Source organism: Sinocyclocheilus grahami, unplaced genomic scaffold, assembly GCF_001515645.1.
Source record: "Sinocyclocheilus grahami isolate Dianchi unplaced genomic scaffold, SAMN03320097.WGS_v1.1 scaffold659.1, whole genome shotgun sequence".
NCBI lineage: Eukaryota > Metazoa > Chordata > Actinopteri > Cypriniformes > Cyprinidae > Sinocyclocheilus > Sinocyclocheilus grahami.
Window position 1 is genome coordinate 402,986 of NW_015505838.1, and position 25,607 is coordinate 428,592.

General features: G+C 39.2%; 1 protein-coding gene across 1 annotated transcript in view; it reads left to right on the plus strand.

Moving 5' to 3' along the window:
• Positions 1 to 8,065: 8,065 nt before the first annotated feature.
• LOC107558774 (WD repeat-containing protein 17-like) overlaps positions 8,066 to 25,607 on the plus strand; it is a 24,673-nt gene continuing 7,131 nt past the window's right edge. Inside the window, 23 exon segments of the mRNA XM_016242451.1 lie at positions 8,066 to 8,471; positions 8,994 to 9,177; positions 9,346 to 9,576; positions 10,219 to 10,442; positions 10,702 to 10,995; positions 13,078 to 13,246; positions 13,358 to 13,449; positions 13,639 to 13,721; positions 14,243 to 14,329; positions 14,467 to 14,631; positions 15,673 to 15,875; positions 16,219 to 16,368; positions 16,451 to 16,581; positions 16,662 to 16,787; positions 16,937 to 17,092; positions 18,658 to 18,722; positions 18,795 to 18,927; positions 19,040 to 19,119; positions 19,199 to 19,298; positions 20,843 to 20,871; positions 22,958 to 23,329; positions 24,225 to 24,396; positions 24,587 to 24,728. Of these exon segments, the coding sequence (XP_016097937.1) occupies positions 8,277 to 8,471; positions 8,994 to 9,177; positions 9,346 to 9,576; positions 10,219 to 10,442; positions 10,702 to 10,995; positions 13,078 to 13,246; positions 13,358 to 13,449; positions 13,639 to 13,721; positions 14,243 to 14,329; positions 14,467 to 14,631; positions 15,673 to 15,875; positions 16,219 to 16,368; positions 16,451 to 16,581; positions 16,662 to 16,787; positions 16,937 to 17,092; positions 18,658 to 18,722; positions 18,795 to 18,927; positions 19,040 to 19,119; positions 19,199 to 19,298; positions 20,843 to 20,871; positions 22,958 to 23,329; positions 24,225 to 24,396; positions 24,587 to 24,728 (3,583 nt within the window). The 5' untranslated portion in view covers positions 8,066 to 8,276.

Sequence of the window (25,607 nt, forward strand, 5' to 3'; positions counted from 1 at the left end):
TTATATTGTTTTTTTTCTATTTTATAACTGAGATTGCTTTGTTTATTATATTAGCCTATGCTTTGTCTCTTAGTTATATTAGATTACTAATAGGCTAGATTATAATTGTATAGTAATATAAAAAAATATAAAAATGTGATTTTTCTGCTGATTACATGGAAGGCGAAACCTACAAAAACCTAATAAATAAATAGGCTACACATAGGCTACATATTCGTGCATTAATATACGAGGACTACAAAAACAACTACAAGAACCAACTACAAAAATAAAAGTTTATTTTTAATTCATTTGTTTTTTTCTGTGTGTAGTTCCATATTCACGTTTTGTCGTGGTAACAACATGCTCTTGTCTTGTCGATTAAATATATAGAGCTCGAGGATAACTTGAATATATGTACTACAGAAATTTCTATGACATTTCTATGATTTCGTTATTTATTTATTTTTATTAATTTATTTTTTACAAATTTTCCAGGTGATATTTTTTGGTTTTTCCATGACCGTGGGAAGCCTTTGCTAAGGTGTAAGGTCTCATTCTTTTGCTTTTTTATTCGACAATACCTGCTACTTTTTCAGTATTTACTCTGAACACACCCTTCTATGGAGTGCAATGGTTCACAAAATGATATGAGTGAGGTTAGCAGTGCTCTCTGCTGGTACAATACAGGAGTTGCACTCTCCATGTGATATAGTTACACTATTGCATAAACGAATAATCATTTCTTATCTACAGTAAATAACGATGACACGCCTTTGATACGCGACCACAAGCAGATATAATCTTTATACAAATCCGTTATAGTTTATTACCGTTATGTGTTATAATTGCCATGTGCAACATGCGAGGGGTGATAATGAAGCTAATGAAACTCAATCTCTGTGTGAAAAGACTGGCGGATAAATAATGCATCATATTCTCTCCCTTACGCAGCCTTCACAGTCGGATATGCTAGCCACATGCAATCAGTTTGAATGAACGATTGCCAAATTACACAAAACTGCAACAATTCCTTTGTTGTTGTTTTCTTCTTCTTCTTCTTCTTCAACGAGAAGTGGCCGACGGTTTGGACTACAAATACAAGAAAGCACAAGCACCTGAGCACCTCCCAGACGTAAGATTACGTGGATTTTGGTCTATGGTTTGCGTTGATTGATCAGGCAAGTGACCAATCAGCGTTCAAAAACAGGGACAACGTGTGACGTCATCCCTCGACTTGACCAATCGTCGCAATGAATCGGAAGCAGCGTTAACAAACTACATAAACCAAGTGTTTGTCCGTCAGCGATACACCTAATCTCAGCACCAGGTCGCTGTCCACTGACATAGAGAGAGGTAAGCGATCTTCTTCATTTATGCTCACGTTTCACTTCTGTTTTCAACGCAAACTTCGAGTATATTTGCTTATTTTCCACATAACGAGACGTTTGGATACATGTGCTGCTCATTAAAAAACTACTTTGCCGACCCTGCTTATATGGACCGGTCCGTGATCAGCATTGTCCATAATTGCTGCTGTGAAAGAAAAAGACAGAAAGAAAGCAAGAGGAAAAAACAATAGTACTGTAAAGAACATAGAATTGTGTTTCATGTCCTTTTTGAGAGGGTTCCTGTTGAAATACATTTACAGAGATTTTGCGGTTACAAAGCTGAAAAGGCAGTAGTATTCTGATTATTTATTGTACTGTTTGTGTTGTAACTTTTCTGCAGGTGATTTGGAAGAACTCTAGAGGAACTGTCATTGAGGGAATGCACCAGATGCTCCATTAGTGCTGATAGTGGTCTGCTAATGCATATCAGAGCCTCATCACAGATTTCATTATGATTTTGAGCATCTGAGCAGATTAGACACAGTGAGAAACGAGATACATAATCAGCTTTCTCTTGCCAAGACGCATAGACAAGCAGGACTAATGGCCAGCGCTTCTTGAGACAGGTGAAATTTGGACATGCAGCCACGCAGACATCCACTTGACACGTTGGCTCACTTGTGGAACACGTTATGAGACCTCATGCACGATTCATGTTAGAATAGTTAGCATGCCTATTTATGTTTGGTTTTTGGCATATAGGCTGTGTGCGCTGAATTGGTAGTTCTGTTGAGTCACTTTATTAAAAGTGGGAAAGTGTGCCCTCTTTGTTATATTGTAGGAGATCGGCTTGATGCAATCACAGTCAGATACTGGAGAGTGTGTACACTGTCCCTGGGGAATCTTATATCCTAGTCTCTATGAGGTGATTAGAGGAAAAGATTTACTGATTAAGTAATTGAAGATGTGCACGTGGATAGGGTGATGAGTATTTGATTATAAAGAGAAAATAGGGAAGATGGTGTTGTTCAGAGTGTATAAAAAAAAAACTATGTATAATGTTGAGTGAAGATCCTCATCACTAGAAAAAGACTAGATATGCAGAATGCCCAATGTTTCTTTCGTTGTCAATCTTTTTTATCCTCTTTAGGAACCATGTAGAGAGAGTGGGATTGTGTGCCAGTGCTCAGTGTAGTAAGTTTCTCATTGCAATAGCATGACATTGGTTCAGTTTTGCTTTGTTAAATCATGTAAAACAGAAAGTATGACTTAAAATTAAAATGGTTAGGGCTGTCAATACAGTACATATTTATTTTATGAATAAAATCTCTGTAAATGTCATGTGTTTGTAGTTAACATGTTAACACTTTCAGTTTTGGGGAAAAATATCTATTTATTGGGTCTGTTGTGTGGCTGATATTCTTGCAAAAAAATAAAAAATACAGTAAATTAAAAAGTAAATCAATTGTAATAATGGTTGGGATATACGTATAAGACGAACAGCTGTGAAACAGCAACTTTGCATTGTTAATACTCTAAAAAAAAGTTCAAAGTTGCAAATAAAACAAAGATTATTGGAGTGTTTTACAAGATGCTATTTCAGTTTTTCTATTTAGAAAATGTACATTCAATTCAATGTGTTACTTGACATTTCTTTGTAATTATTTGTGAGTCAGAAATGAGCTTCAGCTGCATGTGCTGTTTTATGAAAAGCTTTGGTGCTTTTGTTTTAGTGCTGCAGACAATGAGAGACATGGCTGCTATTCTCTTCTATCTTTTCATGATTGGGACTATAGGCCCTTTTGATGTTATTTTTTGATAAAACACTCAATAGCAAAAAAAAATAAATAAAAAAAAAACGGCTGTTTGTTGCTGTGTCTGATCTAACATTGCGGCCAACATCCTAAAGCTAGTTTTAAATAAATGTGCAATTATCAATAACAAAGTGAAAGTCTCAAGTTTCCAAATATACAGTGGGTACGGAAAGTATTCAGACCCCTTTAAATTTTTCACTCTTTGTTATATTGCAGCCATTTGCTAAAATCATTTAAGTTCATTTTTTTCCTCATTAATGTACACACAGCACCCCATATTGACAGAAAAACACAGAATTGTTGACATTTTTGCAGATTTATTAAAAAAGAAAAACTGAAATATCACATGGTATTCAGACCCTTTGCTCAGTATTTAGTAGAAGCACCCTTTTGATCTAATACAGCCATGAGTCTTTTTGGGAAAGATGCAACAAGTTTTTCACACCTGGATTTGGGGATCCTCTGCCATTCCTCCTTGAAGATCCTCTCCAGTTCTGTCAGGTTGGATGGTAAACGTTGGTGGACAGCCATTTTTAGGTCTCTCCAGAGATGCTCAATTGGGTTTAAGTCAGGGCTCTGGATGGGCCATTCAAGAACAGTCACAGAGTTGTTGTGAAGCCACTCCTTCATTATTTTAGCTGTGTGCTTAAGGTCATTGTCTTGTTGGAAGGTAAACCTTAGGCCCAGTCTGAGGTCCTGAGCACTCTGGAGAAGGTTTTCGTCCAGGATATCCCTGTACTTGGCCGCAGTCATCTTTCCCTCGATTGCAACCAGCCGTCCTGTCCCTGCAGCTGAAAAACACCCCCACAGCAGGGTGCTGCCACCACCATGCTTCACTGTTGGGACTGTATTGGACAGGTGATGAGCAGTGCCTGGTTTTCTCCACACATACCGCTTAGAATTAAGGCCAAAAAGTTCTATCTTGGTCTCATCAGACCAGAGAATCTTATTCAGGTGTTTTTTAGCAAACTCCATGCGGGCTTTCATGTGTCTTGCACTGAGGAGAGGCTTCCGTCGGGCCACTCTGCCATAAAGCCCCGACATGCACTGTGAGCTGTAAGGTCTTATATAGACAGGTGTGTGGCTTTCCTAATCAAGTCCAATCAGTATAATCAAACACAGCTGGACTCAAATGAAGGTGTAGAACCATCTCAAGGATGATCAGAAGAAATGGACAGCACCTGAGTTAAATATATGAGTGTCACAGCAAAGGGTCTGAATACTTAGGACCATGTGATATTTCAGTTTTTCTTTTTTAATAAATCAGCAAAAATGTCAACAATTCTGTGTTTTTCTGTCAATATGGGGTGCTGTGTGTACATTAATGAGGAAAAAAAATTAACTTAAATGATTTTAGCAAATGGCTGCAATATAACAAAGAGTGAAAAATTTAAGGGGGTCTGAATACTTTCCGTACCCACTGTATGTAACAATTTCAGGGACTCTTATTAGTTACAGTACATAAATCTGCAACCTTCTGAATGCTATTTGAACTAGAAGATACACTAATATTTAAATAAAAAAAGTTTTATGTATCTAATGAGCATCCTTGAAACTGTGACATATATTTGGAGACTTCAAATTTTCACATTGTTAAAGGTGATTGTCACACATTTATTTCCCCATATTAGGAGGAGACAAGATAATGTGCCCTTTGAGTAAGATTATCCTAATCCAACATCACCTCATCCACCTCCCTAAGCCAACATTTGCTGCCATTTACTTATCTAGTATGTACATGAATGTTACTTAAAATATCCTGTTTTATCAAAATTTTGCATATCGATATTACTATTGCCCCTATTTTTACATTTTATCACAATTGTCTCCTGTGGAACTTTAACTTTCAATTTCGAAATAAATTACCCTTATGACTGGTTTTGTGGTCCAGGGTAACATTTATAAAATGTATTCATAAAAATGAAGAACATTGTCATATATCAAAAGTTAAACATATATATGAAACCTATTAAACATTGGAACAATTTCATAGCATTTATATAGCCCATACAAATATGTATGTTTATGTATATGTAATACAATACTCTTGATATCATTTCCGTATGGAAATTGAACCATACAGCAGCGACTGTCTTCTCTGGACAAAGTAAAGTGCTTTCATTCTAACAAATGGGTCTTTAGCTGAGGCGATAGTGACAATCTCTAACCTACAGACATGGTTTTTGGGTTCTTTGTTTTACTATCACACAATAATAGCTTGGACATTCTGGTCTATTCATAGATTTATATGAGGGTAGGATAATGGAAGTATCTGTGTGTGTCTTGCATTGAATTAACGGCTATCTGTAGCATGCAATGCGATTTCTGTGGTCACAGTATTGTCCCAATATCATAGAAAGCAAATTCTTCAGAGAATAGGCTCCAGTGCTTTATTCAAAAAACAATGTTTGCTTCATTTATGCAGTAGGCTGTTTGTTCAGTTCCAGTTCTTGCGTGTGCCCTGATCTTTTTGGATTTGTGCTCAGGCAGTAGTAAACAAAGATAAGCATGTAGGTATTCTTATGTTCGTGATGAAAGAGAGGTACTTACCCAGCTATCTAAATAATGCAAATGTAATTACAGATCTCAGTTCAGTGCTATTTGTATGGAAATACATTGTCTGGGAAAGAAATGGGCATTTGGCAATTTACTCAAGGACTTTACTTTTGTGTAATATGATGTCAGAACATCATCTAGAATTTTTTTTTTAAATGCTTGTAATGTGGTTTTCAGTGTAGATGAATGGGCCATGTGTGACTCATGGGCCGAGACGACAAGCTTATGTATGTGGTGTAGGAGCAAATGTAGGATGTACGTTGATACGGTGCATGTGTTACCCAGGTGTAGGATGTTTGATGCTGGCCGGCACTCTAGCCCTCTCCAGCAGAGCTCCTGCCACTTCATCTCAACCGCCTCTTGGATTTCAAGTCTTCATCACCAAGGAAACGGTTTCATGATTGGCCAATCTCTCGCTCTCCCTCCGTGTGTGTTTTGCTCTGTCTGCATTTCACTCACGCTCTCCCCCGCAGCCCAGCCGAAGGGGTAGGAGGTGTTGAGGGGGTGACATCACTAACAGAGCCAAACTTCTGCTGATCACGATATCTGTGGCATTTGGCGGCCTGAGGTCGGAGTCATAAACAAACACACAAACACATTTCTCAGAGATCACCCACTGTTTGATCTCACGTCTCTCAGACATCTCATTATTGCTGCCTTCACAAGCTATCTGAATTAATCATAGTTTCCTAGACATTGGACATGAATGGCCTCTAAAGTCATTAATGACTGGGAAACTTGGAGAACTTGGGCAGTCTATAAACTTTAAGCATGGCGGAGTGGAGAGCAATTACTGTAGTGACTGGTATTTTTATTCATTTTTTACCACAACAGCTACATTGCCTTGTCTTGACGTTGAAGGCTTGTATTTTACATATATAAATAACCAATATATGCATATTGTATGTTTTATACACAGCGTAAATAACATGTATTTGATTCCAGAATTGTCAGCAAGCTGCCTATCTAGTGCAGTAAGAGTATAAACTAGAGTGGCTTATGTATGTTTGACAACATACAGGAAGCTAGACATTTATGATAGCAAAGCACTTGGACTCATAATTACGGCTTCAGAATTGGGAATCAGGAAATTTCCTATAGCACATGAAGGCAACATATGTCCTGCCTGTGTAAACAAGCCACTTAGGAGGCCATTTTGGCATTTGCATTTTTTTCCATTTGTAAGATGGTTTAAATGGAAGCCCTTTAAAATGGTTTAAATTGTGTGTGCAGTGTGGGCTGTGTGAGTTTGTGAATGTGTTGTGTGTATGTGTGTCATGCTGGACAGTTTATATATGCATGTTAATCATGACGAGCAAAAAGAAGAATAAACACCTTCAAGAAGGCTGTGCAGGGGTGAGATGAGTTGAGTTTCGTGGTTGTGCATATGTCGGGGAGGGGGAAAGTGAGGGAGTTTAAATGAAGGGATCTTGCTGTTGCCTGGCTACCAGCAGGTGCTGTTCCATCGCTCTCGTCTCCAGCCACCTCTCCCACATGAGCAGCCTGCACCAGTCAATGAGCATGTTCTCTTTCTGTCTTCCTCTACCCCCATTTCTACATACACGTGCACTTGTGCAGTGGACAACAGTCGCAGACACTATTGAAGCAGCTCTTTTTTTTGTAATCGCAGAGCCTTTTTCAGCTTTGCGTCTGTGAAGGCGAGAGGATAGCAGACATGGAAAGCCTGTGCTGGTTCAGCAGATATCACAATAAACCAAAGGTAGGAGCTGCCTCAGCTCAATGGGACAGGAATGGAACAGAATGCGGGTGTCTTGAGACATGTATTTGAAAGTTGAACTGTTTTTACTTAACACGAATGGGCCCAAATGGAGCTTAGAAGCAACTGAGTGAGGTCTGGTATTATTAGGTCTAAAGATTTCACTCAGTTACATATGGTTTTGTTTTGTTTTTCAGTCTTAATGTTTATCTCATTGTAAGCTGCTATTTAAATATTACAGTCAGATTAATGTTATTTAGATGTATGTTAAAGTCGCTGTGTAATGATAGTTGAAGCAACAGATCATTTCTTCCGTATTGTGACATACAGCCGAGTGAAATGGATTATCCAAACAGGAATTTTTTTTAGGTTCTATCCATTGGTTGTTCATTGGATAAAGGTTTTAGTCGATTGGTTGTAGTTGAAGGACTAAATGATTGGAGAAGTCTGGCATTCATCACTAGAAGATTGAGTTATTTGAACATGATGTATTCTTTGCTGAATTAGGTGATTGCGTTAAAATGCCCAAATTAATATTTATTCCTTTAATATAACATCAGTGAAACTACAAAGCTGGCACAGAGGTATGTATAATTACAGTGCAAAATAGGATAAAACTTTGTGAGAATGTTGTTGCTACAGCTCCAGGTCTCTATTACGTCTTTTGTTTACTCTTTGCTGATATAGCCTAGTGCACTCAACTGTCATGCACTATATAGGGATTAGAGAATGAGTGAACAAGTGAGTGATATCGGACAGAGCAAGAGAGTCAGCAATGAGGGTCTATTCGACTCTGAATCTAGAGTTATTCAGAATCAACTATTTTGGACTCACTAACTTTTATGTCTGTTTTCACAACCCCACACCTGTGTTTTTTATATGATTGCTGAGATCAATGGACATGTTGCAGATCCTCAGTGGTGTTACTGGCATCTCTTCGCCCAGGTAAAGATGTCTCAGGTGAAGCAGGTTGGCCTGTTGGCCGCTGGATGCCAGCCCTGGAACAAAGACGTGTGTGCTGCCAGTGGGGACAGGTTTGCGTATTGTGCCACGCTTGCCATATATGTGTACCAAGTAAGTGCAAACTATTGACTGTGAACTGAGGTAAACCATAGTCTGTCAATGAAGAAAATGACTCTTTCTTCACCCAAAAATTCTGTCATCATTTACTCACCCTCATGTCGTTCCAAACCCATAAGACTTTTGCTCATCTTCAAAACACAAAAAGCTATTTTTAATGCAACCTGAGAGTTTTAATAAGAGTCTAAACATTGATCAATGCATATACATAGAGCGCATCTAATATGGTATATGGAAGCTCAAACGTGTTTGCTTGACACGCGAGAACCAGCGCGGTTTGATCTATTCATATGAATGACTTTTACAATGCCTTTATTAACATTTTGAAGTTTTGGTGGAATGGATTTTTAATGGCGGGACAGAAATCTCTCAGGTTTAATTAAAAATATTCTTATTTGAATTTGAATTTTTCTGGTGAACCCTGTAACATCCTACAAATGTGACTTACATTTTGAATTCAGGCTTGAATTATTATTATTTTTTTTAAATGGCACTGATTGAAGTCTGTCTTTCTAGCTTGATCACAGATATAATGAATTTAAGCTGCAAGCAATCATGTCTGAACACAAAAAGACAATCACAGCTATATCGTGGTGTCCACTCAACCCTGAGGTGTTTGCCAGTGCTAGCGCTGATAACCTGCTCATCATCTGGAATGTAGCTGAGCAAAAGGCGGTTACACGGCTTGACAACACCAAAGGTACCGGTTCCAACACACTTTAATTAGTATCCAAAGAAATACACACCACCTCAGGACTCATATTCCACCTGACAGCATGTGTCCTCCAAGACATCACTCAAAATGCCTGTTTCTGTTTGCGATTAATTCATGTGAGTTCTTGTACTTGCCTAAACGGGTGTTTTTCAGGTATCCCAGCTTCTCTAAGCTGGTGCTGGAATGCAGGTGATAGCATTGCGTTTGTATCCCACCGGGGTCCTCTGTATATATGGACCATCTCTGGGCCAGACCTAGGAGTCACAGTGCACAAGGAGGCTCACAGTTTCCTCTCAGATATCTGCCTGTTCCGCTGGCATCCACTGAAGAAGGGAAAAGTGGTATTTGGACACACTGATGGCAGTTTGTCCATTTTTCAACCAGGTAACATGACTTCTGATGTTGGTTCATGTTTGTTTTTTTATACAAAAAACATGTCATTTCAAACCTTTATCCATTTCTTTCTTCCGCGGAACACAAACAAAGATATTTTGAAGAATGTTAGCCAAACAATTTTCACCAAACACTGACCTTGTATCTGAACATGCCTACTTCAATACTATAAACGGTAGTGGATTAAAAATAGTATATGAGGTGAATGGTATGTTCAGAATTCATAGAGATTTAAAAGTGTGCATCCAATGAACACTTTACTATCCCATGAGGCCACGACAGAGGACTTGTGAATGGCAGAGAAGCGACACGCCATAGGTCACATGACAGTGAAAGCATGGCGAATATAGGTTTACATTAATTCTATATAGAACATACTTTTTTTGTGGTCACAAAGTAAGTTTTAAACCGAATGTTGTATCTACTATGCAATTTCGGAGGCTGCCACAGAGGAAGAAAGAAAGTCATACAGGTTTGGACTAACATGAGGATGATTAAATGGACTTAATTTTCATTTTTGGCTGAATCTGTTTATTACAAAATACTAAAATCTAACGTGACATCAACATACTGCAATGTGCACAAGACTAACATGCAAAATAACTTGCAGTTCTTTTAATTATATTACTTTAGGCTCAAAGAATCAGAAGCATGTACTGCGTCCCGAGTCATTAGAAGGCACAGATGAAGAGGACCCCATCACAGCTCTAGAGTGGGACCCTCTCAGCACAGACTACCTGCTGGTGGCCAACATGCACAATGGCATCAGACTGCTGGACTCTGAATCTCTATCCTGCATCACAACCTTTAGTTTCCCCAGTGCTGCTGCCTCTGTGCAATGCCATAAAATTTGTGGCGTATGCCAATTTTAATCACAATAAACTGCCATGTAAACACCTTAACACGCTTCGTTTTCACTCTGAACAAAAGTGTGTCAGACGTACACAGATGATGTGTGCTGTTCACACAACTCCATGAATGAACTCTGTGTCAGAGTTTCTAAAGTTTTCCCTCAAAAACGCTGAACTGTCAGCACAACAATTGGCAGTAAAAATAACCACACCTCATAGAAAATAATCAGAATAATGAAAATTGCATGTAAACGGGAGTGAAGAGGTTTGCTCATGTCATGTAAACTTCTTAGTCCTTACTCTAATTAATTGAAGTAAGCAGATTATTGGTGCACAAGTAAACATAGTCAATGTTGTCATCTCTCTTTTAGCCTTTAGCTCGAATTCCCCTTCCAAGAATCACTACACCTCCTCCACTAGCGAGGCTGTGCCTCCACCTACTCTTTCGCAGAACCAGGCCTTCTCCCTCCCACCCGGCCACGCTGTCTGCTGTTTCATGGATGGGGGGGTTGGACTATATGATATGGGCACCAAAAAGTGGGACTTCCTTCGGGATCTGGTAGGAAAAGTGACATGTTGTTACCTGTGGGCTAACATATATTGAAAAACCTTAAAATGATTATTATAGTTTTTATATTTAATATCATGAAAGTACTCTATACTTAAAAAAGACAGGGAATTTTTTTAGGTTATATTGTAATTATACAGTGAATGCATTGATGCAAGCACCTAAAGCTTAAAATTATGCTTTATATTAGTCATCTTGCTGTTGAAGAGGTGCCCTTCAGTCCTTGTGCTGATTTTAAAGGTCACCTGATCAATTCAGCAAGTATACATGTTATTTTCTCTGACAAACAGCTCTTTAAGTTGCCTTGTTTGTTATTACTGACAAAGAAAATGCAACAAAACCTTTTCAACCCATTGTTAAGTAAACAATAATTGACCCCTGAATTATCATAAATGAATGCACACCTGAGGTGATAATACGCCCACAATACAAAGCAAAATGTTCAGACCTCGGGTGTGCATTAATTTTCTGAAGTGGTCCTGCATTCATTTTCAATAAGCAATCAGACTGAACTCAATTATTTTGTTTATACCACTAATACCATGTGTACTTATGGTTATTTCAAGACACAAGATACAAATTTTCAAGATACATTACCACATATTTTTACTGTATTTCAATTCAGTTTCAATTTTGTCACCGAATCAGAATCTGAATATGCTACTATATAATATAATATTATAGTTTTTAGAAATATTCTCAATTAGCTTTTATTTTTTATATTTCCTTATTTAATTTTATTTTAGTTTAAAGGTGACATATCATGAAAATCTGACTTTTCCAGGTTTTAAGTGCTATAATCAGGTCCCCAGTGCATCTACCAACCAAGGAAATGTGAAAAAGATTGACCCAGTAACTTTGGGAATACTTTCGCAAACTTTTTGTGGCTATTTTCAGAAAGCCCTTTTCTGCAAGCGTCTGAGAAAACGAGCGCGTCTGATTTCGCTCGCTTGGTGACGTGGCAAAGCGATCTCATTACAATATTACCGCCCCTTAATCTGAAAGTTTACACCCACGGCGCCGTTATTGTGTTTTGCAAGCGATAACGGTGTTCTAGTTCTAATGCCATGGCAAAAGTTTGAGCAAAACATGTTAACTGTTCTGTCATTGGCTGCACAGACGAGCACAGAACACTGTTTAGAGTCCCAGCATCACAGGAGACAACAGAGCAGTGGATTTATCAATTTATTTACTGTATATTGCTGCTGCCACACAGATCTAAAACAAACATGCGATTTATTTTCCCAGCTGTTTACATTCACAGACATAACTGACTGTTTTTGTAACTCATTTGTGTTTTTAACGTAAACTTCTGTGTGAATAAGAACTTAGTTTAGTACTCACATGCTGTGACAGCTGCTTTCTGTCCGTGAGCTTCGGATGTGTGCACTCAGAAAACCGTATATCAGAAGTTTAAACTCATATGGTTTAAAACACATGATTTCAGCCCGATAAATATGATAATCTGAACCAAAACAGATGTTTTAGCAGATACAAGAGCTGTAATGGCGCAGCTCTATTCTGGAAAAGGGGGCGGGGAGCAGCAGCTCATTTGCATTTAAAGAGACCGCCACGAAAATTAGCATGTTTCTACTTCCACTCAAAATAGGCATTTTCAAAATTATATAATAAATAATCTGTTGAGTATTTTGAGCTGAAACTTCACAGACACATTCTGGGGACACCAGAGACTTATATTACATATTGAAAAAGCACATATTGTAATTTTGTGCTTTTATAATCTTTATTAATTTGTGTTTTTACATTTCTATTTAGCTTTCATTTATTTGTATTCTAGTTTTAGTAATTTTACTACTTAAATTTATTTTGTTTCAGTTAGTTGCCAAGGCAAGGCAATATTTCTCATTTTCATTTCATAAAATTCTATAAGCTTTTCATCTAATATTTATATTTTATTTCAGTTTTATGTCAATTAATAAACACAACTTTTTTAAGAGTTTTGTTTTAACTAACAATAATAACATTGAAATCAGGAATGCAATCATAATGATTATACAATTATAATACTAGCATGAATGGTTTTATGACTTAATTACATTCTTTTTGTCACAGGGTCATGTTGAAACCATCTTTGACTGCAAATTCAAGCCAGATGACCCAAACCTTCTAGCTACAGCTTCATTTGATGGGACTATAAAAGTTTGGGATATAAACACCTTAACTGCTGTGTACACATCTCCGGGAAATGAGGGAGTGGTTTACTCGCTGTCGTGGGCCCCTGGTAAGAACAATACACAGGCCTTGTTATCATTAAAGTCTCAGAGAGGTTTTGTTTTTGTGGCTATTCATGAAACTCTTTTCTTCATTTCTCTTTTTCCACTGTAACCTGAAGGAGACTTGAACTGCATAGCAGGAGCCACATCAAGGAACGGTGCCTTCATTTGGGATGTAAAAAAAGGAAAAATAATCACAAGATTTAATGAGGCAAGGATTGAACAAAATTTTAGTTCTTGTTTTTTTATTGAACTCTGGTTTATACAGAGTTCTAACAGTTAATTATTTAGAATGAATAACTTTAAATTATGATTTTTAATTTACATTTCTATTGTTATTTTAATTGCACAATATTCACAATTAGCATGGGTCTTTATTTTGACTGCAATTGTGTTGCAGCATGGGAAGAATGGTATTTTTTGCGTTGCCTGGAGCCATAAAGATTCCAAAAGAATAGCCACATGCAGTGGTGATGGATTTTGGTAAGCCTGTTTCAATTTTGAAAAGTATTCTCAAGTTTCTGCTTAGTCCATCTGTCATGAACTGCACAGTGACACGAAGATAGAGGTTCCAAACGAAGTATAATTAATGAAGGGGTAATCCACAATCAAGGTCCAGAAACAGGCACAAGATCATACACACAAGCAATCAGTCCAGACAATAACAACAGGGCAAAATCACAGGCTAAAGGGTAACCCAAAATCAGGCAGAGTAACAAGACCAGGAACCAAGACATAGACGACACAGGAAACCAGGCTTAGAAATGCAGTTGACACTAGCAAGGCTGAACCAGGCTTATATAGAGTGAGCAGATAGGGTTAACTAGGGTTAACAGTTGCAAAGAATGAGTGCTGAGGAGTCCGGGCAAAGGATTATGGAAAATGAAGTCCAAGACTGAGTGACAGAGGTGTGGGAGGGAGTGCCCTCTGGTGGTTATCATCCGTGTTATGAAGCCATATTATCCTCATAGACATGACATTCCGAATTGTCTTTTTTCTTTCAGTATAATTCGAACCCTTGATGGCAAAGTGTTGCACAAATACAATCATCCAGCAGCAGTATTTGGCTGTGATTGGAGTCAAAATAACAAGTATGTATATTAACCAGTTTCAAAAACAGATGTCAGAATTTTTTTACCAGTGTTATTTTCTCTTGTGATCACAATTATAATACATTGTGTGTCAGTCTTTCTCTCACTCTCTCTCGCTCTCTCTCGCACTCACACAGAGATATGATTGCCACTGGCTGTGAAGACAAGAATGTTCGAGTCTATTATTTGGCCACCAGTTCAGACCAGCCACTAAAAGTCTTTACAGGTCACACGGCCAAAGTATTCCATGTGCGTTGGTCACCTCTCAGAGAGGGCATACTGTGCAGCGGCTCAGATGATGGGTAATAATTCCATCAAAATCTTCATTTACACTCTTTATATTTTTTTAAATAAACTAATACTTTTATTCAGCAAGGACATATTAAATTGATTAAAAGTGACAGTAAACACTTTTACATAGTTACAGAAATCTTTTTTTTAAATAAATTCTGTTCTTTTGACATTTTCCACAAAAATATTAAGCACAACCATTTTCAACAGTGAGTATAATAGTAAATGTTTCTTGAGCAGCAAATCAGAATATTACAATGATTTCTTAAGGATCATGTTACAATGACGAATGGGGTAATACCTGCTGAAAATTCAGCTTTGACATCACACGAATAATTTACATTTTAAATAATGTATTAAAAATAGACAATAATTGTTATTTAATCGTAAAATATTTCACAATATTACTGTTTTTACTATATTTTTGTTCAAATGAATGCAGCCTTGGTGAGGATTAGAGGATTCTTTAAAAAAAACAGTGGTGTACATGGATTCAATAGCATTAAAAATTATAATTCTCAAATGTTATTTGTATTTATCTTCATAGACATTTTTGCGTACTTAATTAGAAAAACATGTTCTAAAATAATTGTATAATTAAATATAATAAAAAATAAAAATAGTATAACTAAATGAATCATTCATCAAATTTGATTGTTAAATAAAATAGCTTTGATTTACAGTTTTTGCTGAAATTTGAAAAAAAAGAAAAGAAAATATTTTCTTTTTCCTGATGCACTTTATTCTCTGTACATTTTAATGCTAATGAAACCTGGTATTTCACTATTTGTGCAATAAATGGTACCCATATAATTAGCCTATAAAGCCTGCAATGAGCTGCCATGCAAATCGTCCTATTTATATCATCCTGCTATTAAAAACTTGGAATAAATTAATCATGGCTGACTGTGAAAAGGGGAATTCCACTATGTCACTGTGAATTTATGTGTGATGTTACATTCACATCCCCGTCAGTGTTCAAAACAACATAAACCAAAAGACCACTTAAAGCACCTTTAACTTGTATGCATTTCTGTGTGCATGTCAACTAGGACTGTCCGTATCTGGGATTATACCCAAGATGCCTGCATTAACGTGCTGAGTGGCCATACCGCTCCAGTACGGGGTCTCATGTGGAATACAGAGATTCCGTACCTTTTGACCTCTGGGAGCTGGGACTACACCATCCGTGTCTGGGACACCAGAGACGGCACCTGTCTAGACACTGTATATGACCATGGAGCTGATGTCTATGGTAGGGAATTAAATGTATATGCTGCAGACAAAATTATGATTTTATACATTGTGGATGAATTTGACACATAGACTATTTTCTTTTGAAGTGTTCAAAAACTGGGTACACTGTGATAGCTAGACACAGTTGACTGATTCAAGTTATATTAATGGAGGCAGGAAAGGCAGAACATTAAATAGTTAAGAGACCTAAATATGTAACAGGAACACTTATTTTTATCCAAGGACTGTCTTTTTGTAGAATTATGCATACAGTAATAGGAACACTCATACATCATTTTGTGTCATTCCAATGTAATAATATGTTATTTATGCAGCCTTGTCAACCGTATAAAATCCCCCAGGTCTGACATGTCACCCCAGCCGTCCGTTCACCATGGCTTCCTGCTCCAGAGACTCTACGGTCAGACTTTGGTCACTCACTCCTCTAATTGCTCCCTTAGTGGTCAACATCCTTACTGACCACAGCTGGGATGACATCATTGGCAACACAGGTTAAAACACATTCACACATTATATACTGTCTGTATGTGTTGGTTTTATAAAGACATTAAAACATTTATCTATTGAGTGTAGATCGTGCCATGGTGCCTGGAGCTCCTCCCCTCCTATGTGGAAAAATGTCCAAAGATATCAAACAGGAGCTGGATAAACTCTCTAGTGACGTCCGCATGAAGAAGCTCAGATGGTTCTCTGAGTGTTTCTCAGTGAGTGAATCTCAGCACAGAACTTTTACAGGACTTTATTTAGGAATCTAAATAATAGGCTATTTGTTCTCTATTTTTAGCCACCAGGTGGGAGTCATAACCTTTGGGATCTGGTTGCTGTAATCAACGGACAGGATGATAGTCTTCTTCCACAGAACTATGGACAGGGCATCATGCATATGAAACATCTGGTCCGCTTCAAAACTGTGAGTGGATAAATAGTGATGTAACGTTCTAATAGTGTCACAACTAAAATGTAAAATGAAGTCCTGCAAGCTTCTGGTGAATAGTATGTTGTCAATACTTCTTTAGTATTTTATATTAAGTTTTTGGACTGTGTCTGTCTTTCCTGTAGTCTGAAGCACAGGAGCTAACTATAGTAAAGATGTCAAAGTTTGGGGGTGGTATTGGAGCGCCTAGTAAAGAGGAAAGGCTCAAGAATGCAGCAGAAATCCATATCAGACTTGGTCAAATCCAGAGATACTGTGAGCTTATGGTGGAACTAGGAGAGGTAAAGACTGAAAAGACATGTAAAGTTTTTTTTAATAAATTCATTACATCAATATGCTGCTTAAGTAATCTATTTAATTACATATCAATAGTTGCTGATGGGTCAGGGTTTAATTGTTGATTAATTGTGTTTATTGTTTTATTTCATTAATAATGCTAAAGTAACCATTGACGGCCCTAATAAATTGATATTCATGCGCTACCATTCAAATGTTTGGGGTCAGTAAGATTTTTTTATGTTTTTGAAAAAATGTCTCTCTTTCAAGGCTGTCTCTCTCAAGGCTGCATTTATTTGATTACAAATACAGTAAAAAGAGTAATATTGTAAATAAAGTGAGTGAAGTGACGTGTGACCAAGTATAGTGACCCATACTCAAAATTTGTGCTCTGCATTTAACCCATCCAAGTGCACACACACAGCAGTGAACACACACACACACAGTGAACACACACCCGGAGCAGAGGGCAGCCAATGCTGCAGCGCCCGGGGAGCAGCTGGGGGTTCGGTACCTTGCTCAAGGGTCTCACCTCAGTTGTGGTATTGAGGGTGGAAGAGAGCGCTGGTTATTCACTCCCCCCACCGACAATTCCTGCTGGACATGAGACTTGAACACACAACCCTCTCTATCTTGTCATGATTGGTTGCAGCAAGGATGAGAAGAGCAGGATCTATACACAGCAGTTATATTATTAAATGCAAACTAAAAGCTACAAAACCTTCAGAAGACACAAACAGAACAACTGGTATGCACAGACAAGATTAGACCATGAACCGAACAAACACAGGGCTATATATATACACAAAAACAAACTAATCAATGAAAGGAGACACATGTACATGAAATCAATCATACACTGAATTAACAAGGAAACAAAATCAAACACAGGAAACAGCACCTAGAAATATGCAAAAACCAACTCAAAACAAACTCAAGCACAGATCAAATGGGACATAGCTGAATTTTCAGCAGCCATTACTCCCGTTTTCAGTGTCACATTAACCTTCAGAAATCATTCTACTATGCTGATTTCTTGTTAAAAAGATTTTCTTATTAATATCAGTGTTGTAAACAGTTGTGCCGCTTCATATTTTTGTGTAAATTGTGATAAGTTTTTTTAAAGGATTTTTTTATAAATAAAAAAGTTCAAAAGAACAGCATTTATTTGATATAGAAATCTTTTGTAAGATTAAAGGTGTCGATTAACCTTCAGAAATCATTCTACTATGCTGATTTCTTGTTAAAAAGATTTTCTTATTAATATCAGTGTTGTAAACAGTTGTGCCGCTTCATATTTTTGTGTAAATTGTGATAAGTTTTTTAAAGGATTTTTTTATAAATAAAAAAGTTCAAAAGAACAGCATTTATTTGATATAGAAATCTTTTGTAAGATTAAAGGTGTCTTTACTGTCATTTTGATCAATTTAATGCACCCTTGCTGAATAAAATTATTTACTTATTTATTCTTACTGACCCAGTTTTCTCATATGTGTGGTTATCACTTTTCTTTCAGAACTAATTTTCTGATAATTTTGGATATTTATGATGTTTTGTTTTATATGTTTAGTGGGAGAAGGCTCTTTCTGTGGCCCCTGGTGTCTCCATGAAATACTGGAAAAAGCTCATGCAAAGGTATCCCATATACTCCATTCTATTTTTAAATCAGTTGTGAGTGAATTACCATTCATTAACTGCTTAATGCAGAAGAGCAGACCAGCTTATGCAAGAAGGCAATGATGATGTCATCCCGTACTGCATCGCCACTGGTGAAGTGAAAAAGTTGGTGAATTTCTTCACTTCTAGAGGTCAGCTGAAAGAAGCTGTGCTGGTGGCTCAGGTACAGAGAGCTGCTTTCTTTTTAAGAGTTGTTGTAAGACTGTGAACCTCTGTGCTCAGTGTCATAACAAATGAGGCTATATTATAAATGAGAATGTGCTTTGTTCTATTAGGGTGCTTGTGAGGGCAATATCCATGGTCCTCAGATCACATCAACAAACTCAGACAATGATAGCATAGAGAAATACTGTGGGTAAGTTATACATAATTTAAGCCGTAAATCAAGTATTTCACCTCTTATTTTCTCACACCCTCTCCCCTTCTTTGTCCAGGATGTTGCACAGAGTGTGTAAAGACCTGGCCGAGTGGTATTTCCAAGATGGCCATGCTGTTTTGGCTGCTTGCTGCCATCTAGCTGTAGACAACGCAGAAGTAAGCTCACCTGTAGCAATATTTAAAATCAGACAACTTCTAATATTGTCATGTCAATGTTAAGACAATTAAATAATTAGAGAACATGATGAAGCCTATTCATTACATCAATTTAAGATAATTTCTATTTTAATATATTTTAAAATGTAACTTGTTCCTGTAATGGAAAAACTGAATTTTCAGCAGCCATTAGACTTCAGTGTCACATGATCCTTCAGAAATCATTCTAATATGCTGATTTGCTGCTCAAGAAACATTTATTATTATTATCAATGTTGAAAGCAGTTGTGTTGCTGTCAGAAAAACAGCATTTTTTTTAAAGTAGAATTTCCTCTTACCTTTAATCAATTTAAAGCCTACTGGCTAAACAAAATAAAATAAAATCTTACTGACCTCAACCATTTGAACAGTAAATTATGTATATACTGTATATATATATATATATATATATAACACCCAGGAACTTGGTGCTGCTCACCCTCTCCACAGTCACACCATTGACGGTCAGAGGAGCATGCAGAGTGCGCACTCTCCTGAAGTTAACAAAAATCTCCTTCGTCTTCTTCACATTCAGAGAGAGATTGTTGTCACTGCACCACCCGGCCAGGCGGCTCACCTCGCTCCTGTAGTTTGTCTCATCTCTGTTGCTAATGAGACCCACTACAGTCGTATCAGCAAACTTGATAAGGAGGTTGGAGTTGTGTGACGGTGTGCAGTCGTGGGTCAGCAGAGTGAAGAGGAGGGGGCTCAGCACACATCCTTGGGGGGCCCCAGTGTTCAGTGTGATGGTGCTGGATGTGTTGCTGCCGACCCGTACTGCCTGAGGTCTTCCAGTCAGAAAGTCCAACAGCCAGTTGCACAGCGAAGTGTTGAGCCCCAGCTGGACCAGTACAAAAACACTGCGACTCACAAGACAAAAAACACGAAAACACCTTTCTGTCGGAGAAGGATGGGGTGTTGCGTCCAATTTTAGAACTGCGTTAGTTGAATCGCTCAGTCATGCGACTGAAGTTCAGGATGCTCACTATCAAACAGGTCGTGTCTCAGATCAGGTCCGAGGACTGGTTTGTCACGATAGATCTAAAAAATGCATATTTCCATGTCTCCATCCTTCCTCAACACAGGAAGTTCCTGAGGTTTGCTTTCGGGGGCGAAGCTTACCAATATCGGGTTCTTCCGCTCGGCCTTGCACTCTCACCCCGCACTTTCATGAAGTGTGTGGATGCTGCTCAGGCTCCACTGTGACTCCAAGGCATCCGCATACTAAATTATATCGACGATTGGTTGATTCTAGCTCAATCAGAGCAGACGGTGGTTCGACATCGAGATGTCGTTCTCGCCCATATGAAAGAGTTGGGGTTAAGACTAAACGCAAAGAAAAGTCCAACATGATAGCTTTTGGCCTGCTGTACATGAGACCCCTACAGTGGTGGCGCAAGACCAAGGGGTTTTCCCCGAGGGGAAATCCGCTTTGCATGATCAAGGTCACACGGCGATGCTTTCGTGCCTTGGACATATGGAGGAAACCTTGGTTCTTGTCACAGGGCCCGGTGCTGGGAGTCCTTGTCATCGCGTAACGTTATAGACAGATGCGTCCCTCACCGGTTGGGGTGCGGTCATGAGTGGCCACCCTGCCTGTGGTCTGAGGAGCGGTCGCCATCTCACTTGGCACATCAACTGCCTGGAGATGCTGTTATTTTAAAAGCAACTCGAGTTTTAATCCTTCTATAACTAATATTCAAAAGGCGGACCGCATCCGCACTCCGGCATCCATCCGGACTGCGAGCCGTAGCAGCACCATTTTGTGAGCAGCACGTCAAAACAGCGGAGCGGATCACATAACAAGCACTCGGGTCGTTTATAGTAAATATGTTTCAGCGCTATCTAAAGCCAAACGTGCTTTATTCAAGCCATTTCAGCTCCATGCGCTTTCTCTCTCTCTCTCTCCGGACGCGCGCCGGCGCAGATTACGTGGTTATTTTAACAACAACAGAAACACGGAGAGCAGCAAAATTATAGATTACTTTCACTAAAACACAGCAGAAAAAAACAATGCTGAAAATATAGTTATTTTTCTTACTATCTATTTATCTAACCTATTCAAACCAGATGTGGCAAGACGTTTCTGATCTACATTTAGCATTATTAATCTGGCTAAGAACATTTAAAAAGAATCATGTAATTATAATTGGAAAATTGTTGTTAAATGGCTAGGATAGAACGTAAATTTTGAAACTGCTGGTTATCTTTCTTTTCTGCTCAAGATGAGAACGTTTTGATTATTGTAGACATTTTTAGTAGATAATGCTTTTAAGTAAAATATTAAAATAGTATAGATTTCGGGAGGAAAAGCCTGAACAGAAACAGTATTTTTTGTCACATGGCCTCACATGTAGGCTATCTAAATGCAAAAATTCAATACATGTAATTTATTTATTTTTTTGTCCGGACCTCTGCTTGGAAAAAAAATATAGAGGCCGCACCTCTTGGAACTTTAATTGAATACCCCTGACTTATATAAAAAAAGAAATAATTTATTTGTATGGTTTTGTAATATCTGTGCCACATATTTCCTTATGTGTCATGGTAGATAGGACTCTTATTATAGAATTTGATTACAGAAAAACTGTTTTGAACAATGGTAATGGATTAAAACATAAGTAAAAGGCTGGATGTACATTAACCTTACATCTTAACACCTCTTTTGAAAAAAAAAGAAGAAGAAGAAGCAGATCATATATTTTGTCTATAGCCTAAAACAGCTTCGTAAATAGGAAGATTTCAATACATGAGGATTCTGAATGGAATTTTTTTAGCAAGCCATTAAATGACTTGAGACTCGACTCGGACTCGTGACCAAAGACTCGAGAGAGGATGAGGACATGAGGATTCTGAATGGAATTTTTTTAGCAAGCCATTAAATGACTTGAGACTCGACTCGGACTCGTGACAAAAGACTCGAGACTTCACTCAGACTCCAGCAACAAAGACTTCAGAATTGACTCGGACTTCAGGTTAAAGACTTCAGACTTGACTCAGACTCCAAGTAAAGACTTGTGAACATCTCTGCTAAGAGCTGTTTACATCCCTTGGCATCTCAATATGGGAGCAGACATCCTGTCGAGGCAGGGGCCGAAGCCCGGGGAATGGATGCTTCACCCTGAGGTGCTGAAGCAGATATGGAGAGTCTTTGGCCAGGCTCAGGTGGACCTCTTTGTGACTCAGGAGTACTCTCTGACTCGTCCAGCTCCACTGGGGCACAGATGCCATGGTACAGACTTGGCCGAGGCTTCGTCTGTATGCTTTTCTCCTGATCATTCTGCTCCCGGGAGTTCTGGAGAGAGTGCGCCCGGATGGGGTCCGTCTGCTACTAGTAGCCCCATTCTGGCCAGGCCGAGTATGGTTCTTGGACCTGATTTCCCTTCTCGATGGCTCTCCATGGGAGATTCCCGTCAGGAGGGATCTCCTCTCACAGGCGGGGGGTACCATATTTCATCCCCGCCCGGAGCTGTGGAAGCTGGGGGTGTGGCCTCTGAGGGGGCACAACTCGTAGCTTCTGGTCTCTCAACTGAGGTTGTTGACACCATCCTCCAATCCAGAGCTCCCTCTACGAGGAAACTGTATGCCCTGAAGTGGAAACTCTTTGCTTCCTGGTGTAGAGATCGCCAGCTTGATCCAGTTAACTGCCCGGTCGGTTCAGTGCTAGAGTTCTTGCAGGCTAGATTCTCTGCAGGGTTGACCCACTCCACCCTGAATGTGTACGTTGTGGCTATAACTGCTTACCACGCCCCTCTCGGTGGTCAGTCTGTGGGAAGACACCCCCTGGTTGCACGTTTCCTCTGCGTTACGTGGAGGTTGAGGCCTCCCGTACGACCTCATGTTCCACCATGGGACCTGGCCTTGGTCCTGGAGGCTCTCTGTAAACCTCCGTTCGAACCTATTGAGGAGGTTTCAGATCGAGTTCTGACACTTAAGACTGTCTTCTTGCTAGCCATCACTTCACTGAAGAGAGTCAGAGATGTGCAGGCCTTGTCAGTGGCGCCCTCTTTCCTAGACTATGCACCCGGCTAGGCCAAAGCTTTTCTTTACCCCAGGCTGGGGTACGTCCCTAAAATGCCCTCCTCAGTACCACGGCCCGTCGTACTTCAGTCTTTCTATCCTCCCCCCTTTAGGGAGCCTGACCAGCACTGTGAGTACTGGATACATATGTCCACAGAGCTGCCATGTGGAGGAAGTCTGACCAATTATTTGTTTGTTATGGTCCTTCCAAGAGGGGTCTGCCTGCCACTAAGCAGACCCCCAGTAGGTGGATTGTTGATACCATTACTATGTCATATGAGTTCTCTGGCCTTCCCTCACCCTTAGGGGTCAAGGCTCACTCCACCCGAAGTGTGGCAGCCTCTAAGGCCTTCCTGTCGGGTGTGGCTATGCAGGATATATGTAACACTGGTCTACACCGCTCACCTTCGTCAGGTTCTACGACCTCGACATTCGTACCGCTCCTGGTTCCTCCGTCCTCTTGCCATAGTTGTGCTGAAGTCATACACACTATGTAGGGACTTGAAAGTCTGGCGGCGTGGGCATCTCGTTCCCAAAGCGTTAGACGCAGCTCGAGTTCCTGAAGGGGAATGTCTCAAGGTTACGTATGTAACCCTAGTTCCCTGGGGGAACGAGACGCTGTGTCTCCTGCCATACTTCCGGCGTCCCTGCGAGCGCTTCCCTCATTCTCCAGAAGCTGCCGCTGTCTCCATCTCACATGCTTTTATAGCTTCCTGGTCACACGTCACCCCATCCGTGACGTCGCACCCATTCATTGGTCTGATTACACACACGATTCAGAGCATGGTCACGCTGAAGACGTTCCCAAAGCGTTCGACGCAGCGTCTCGTTCCCTCTGGGAACTAGGGTTACATATGTAACCTTGAGACGTTTGTCCACTTTTCCCCTGTACTTTACTCATGCTGAATTGGGTCTTCTACTCCCCAGGGATCTTGCTGCCAGATTACTCCAAATGATCCCTGATAATGAGACCTTGTTAGCCAAACTGTGTGCCTTCTACCCTGGCAGCTCTGCTGAAATCAACGACCTGCACGAAAAGGTAACTACTTCATTTATACATCCCAATGCTCAACCTTAACCAAATAAAAATCATTCACGCATTGAGTGTAAAGAACCAAACAAGAATGTATAGTGTTTATTATTTCAAGTGAAAATGGTGAATGTTTTCTGCAAAGGCAGACATTCATTTAAGTATAATTATTTATAATAATACTCTTAATTTTTTTCAGTGTGGTCTACCGACTTTAGAGGAATGTAAAGAACTTGCTGAAAGTGCACATGCAGAGGGAGAAATCTTTCAAGCAGTAAAGTATTACCTCCTGAGCCCAGAACCAGAAAAAGCTCTTCCCATTGGGATCATGTATCTCAAAGGTGAGTGTCTGTTGATATATCTGTGTCTAACTTTTTCAACTTCATATTTCATTATTCATACAGGTGCATCTCAATAAATTAGAATGTCGTGGAAAAGTTCATATATTTCAGTAATTCAACTCAAATTGTGAAACTCGTGTATTAAATAAATTAAATGCACACAGACTGAAGTAGTTTAAGTCTTTGGTTCTTTTAATTGTGATGATTTTGGCTCACATTTAACAAAAACCCACCAATTCACTATCTCAACAAATTAGAATATGGTGACATGCCAATCAGCTAATCAACTCAAAACACCTGCAAAGTTTTCCTGAGCCTTCAAAATGGTCTCTCAGTTTGGTTCACTAGGCTACACAATCATGGGGAAGACTGCTGATCTGACAGTTGTCCAGAAGACAATCATTGACACCCTTCACAAGGAGGGTAAGCCACAAACATTCATTGCCAAAGAAGCTGGCTGTTCACAGAGAGCTGTATCCAAGCATGTTAACAGAAAGTTGAGTGGAAGGAAAAAGTGTGGAAGAAAACGAGAGAACCGCAGCCTTATGAGGATTGTCAAGCAAAATAGATTCAAGAATTTGAGTGAACTTCAAAAGGAATGGACTGAGGCTGGGGTCAAGGCATCAAGAGCCACCACACACAGACGTGTCAAGGAATTTGGCTACAGTTGTCGTATTCCTCTTGTTAAGCCACTCCTGAACCACAGACAACGTCAGAGGCGTCTTACCTGGGCTAAGGAGAAGAACTAGACTGTTGCCCAGTGGTCCAATGAGAGCAAGTTTTGTATTTCATTTGGAAACCAAGGTCCTAGAGTCTGGAGGAACGGTGGAGAAGCTCATAGCCCAAGTTGCTTGAAGTCCAGTGCTAAGTTTCCACAGT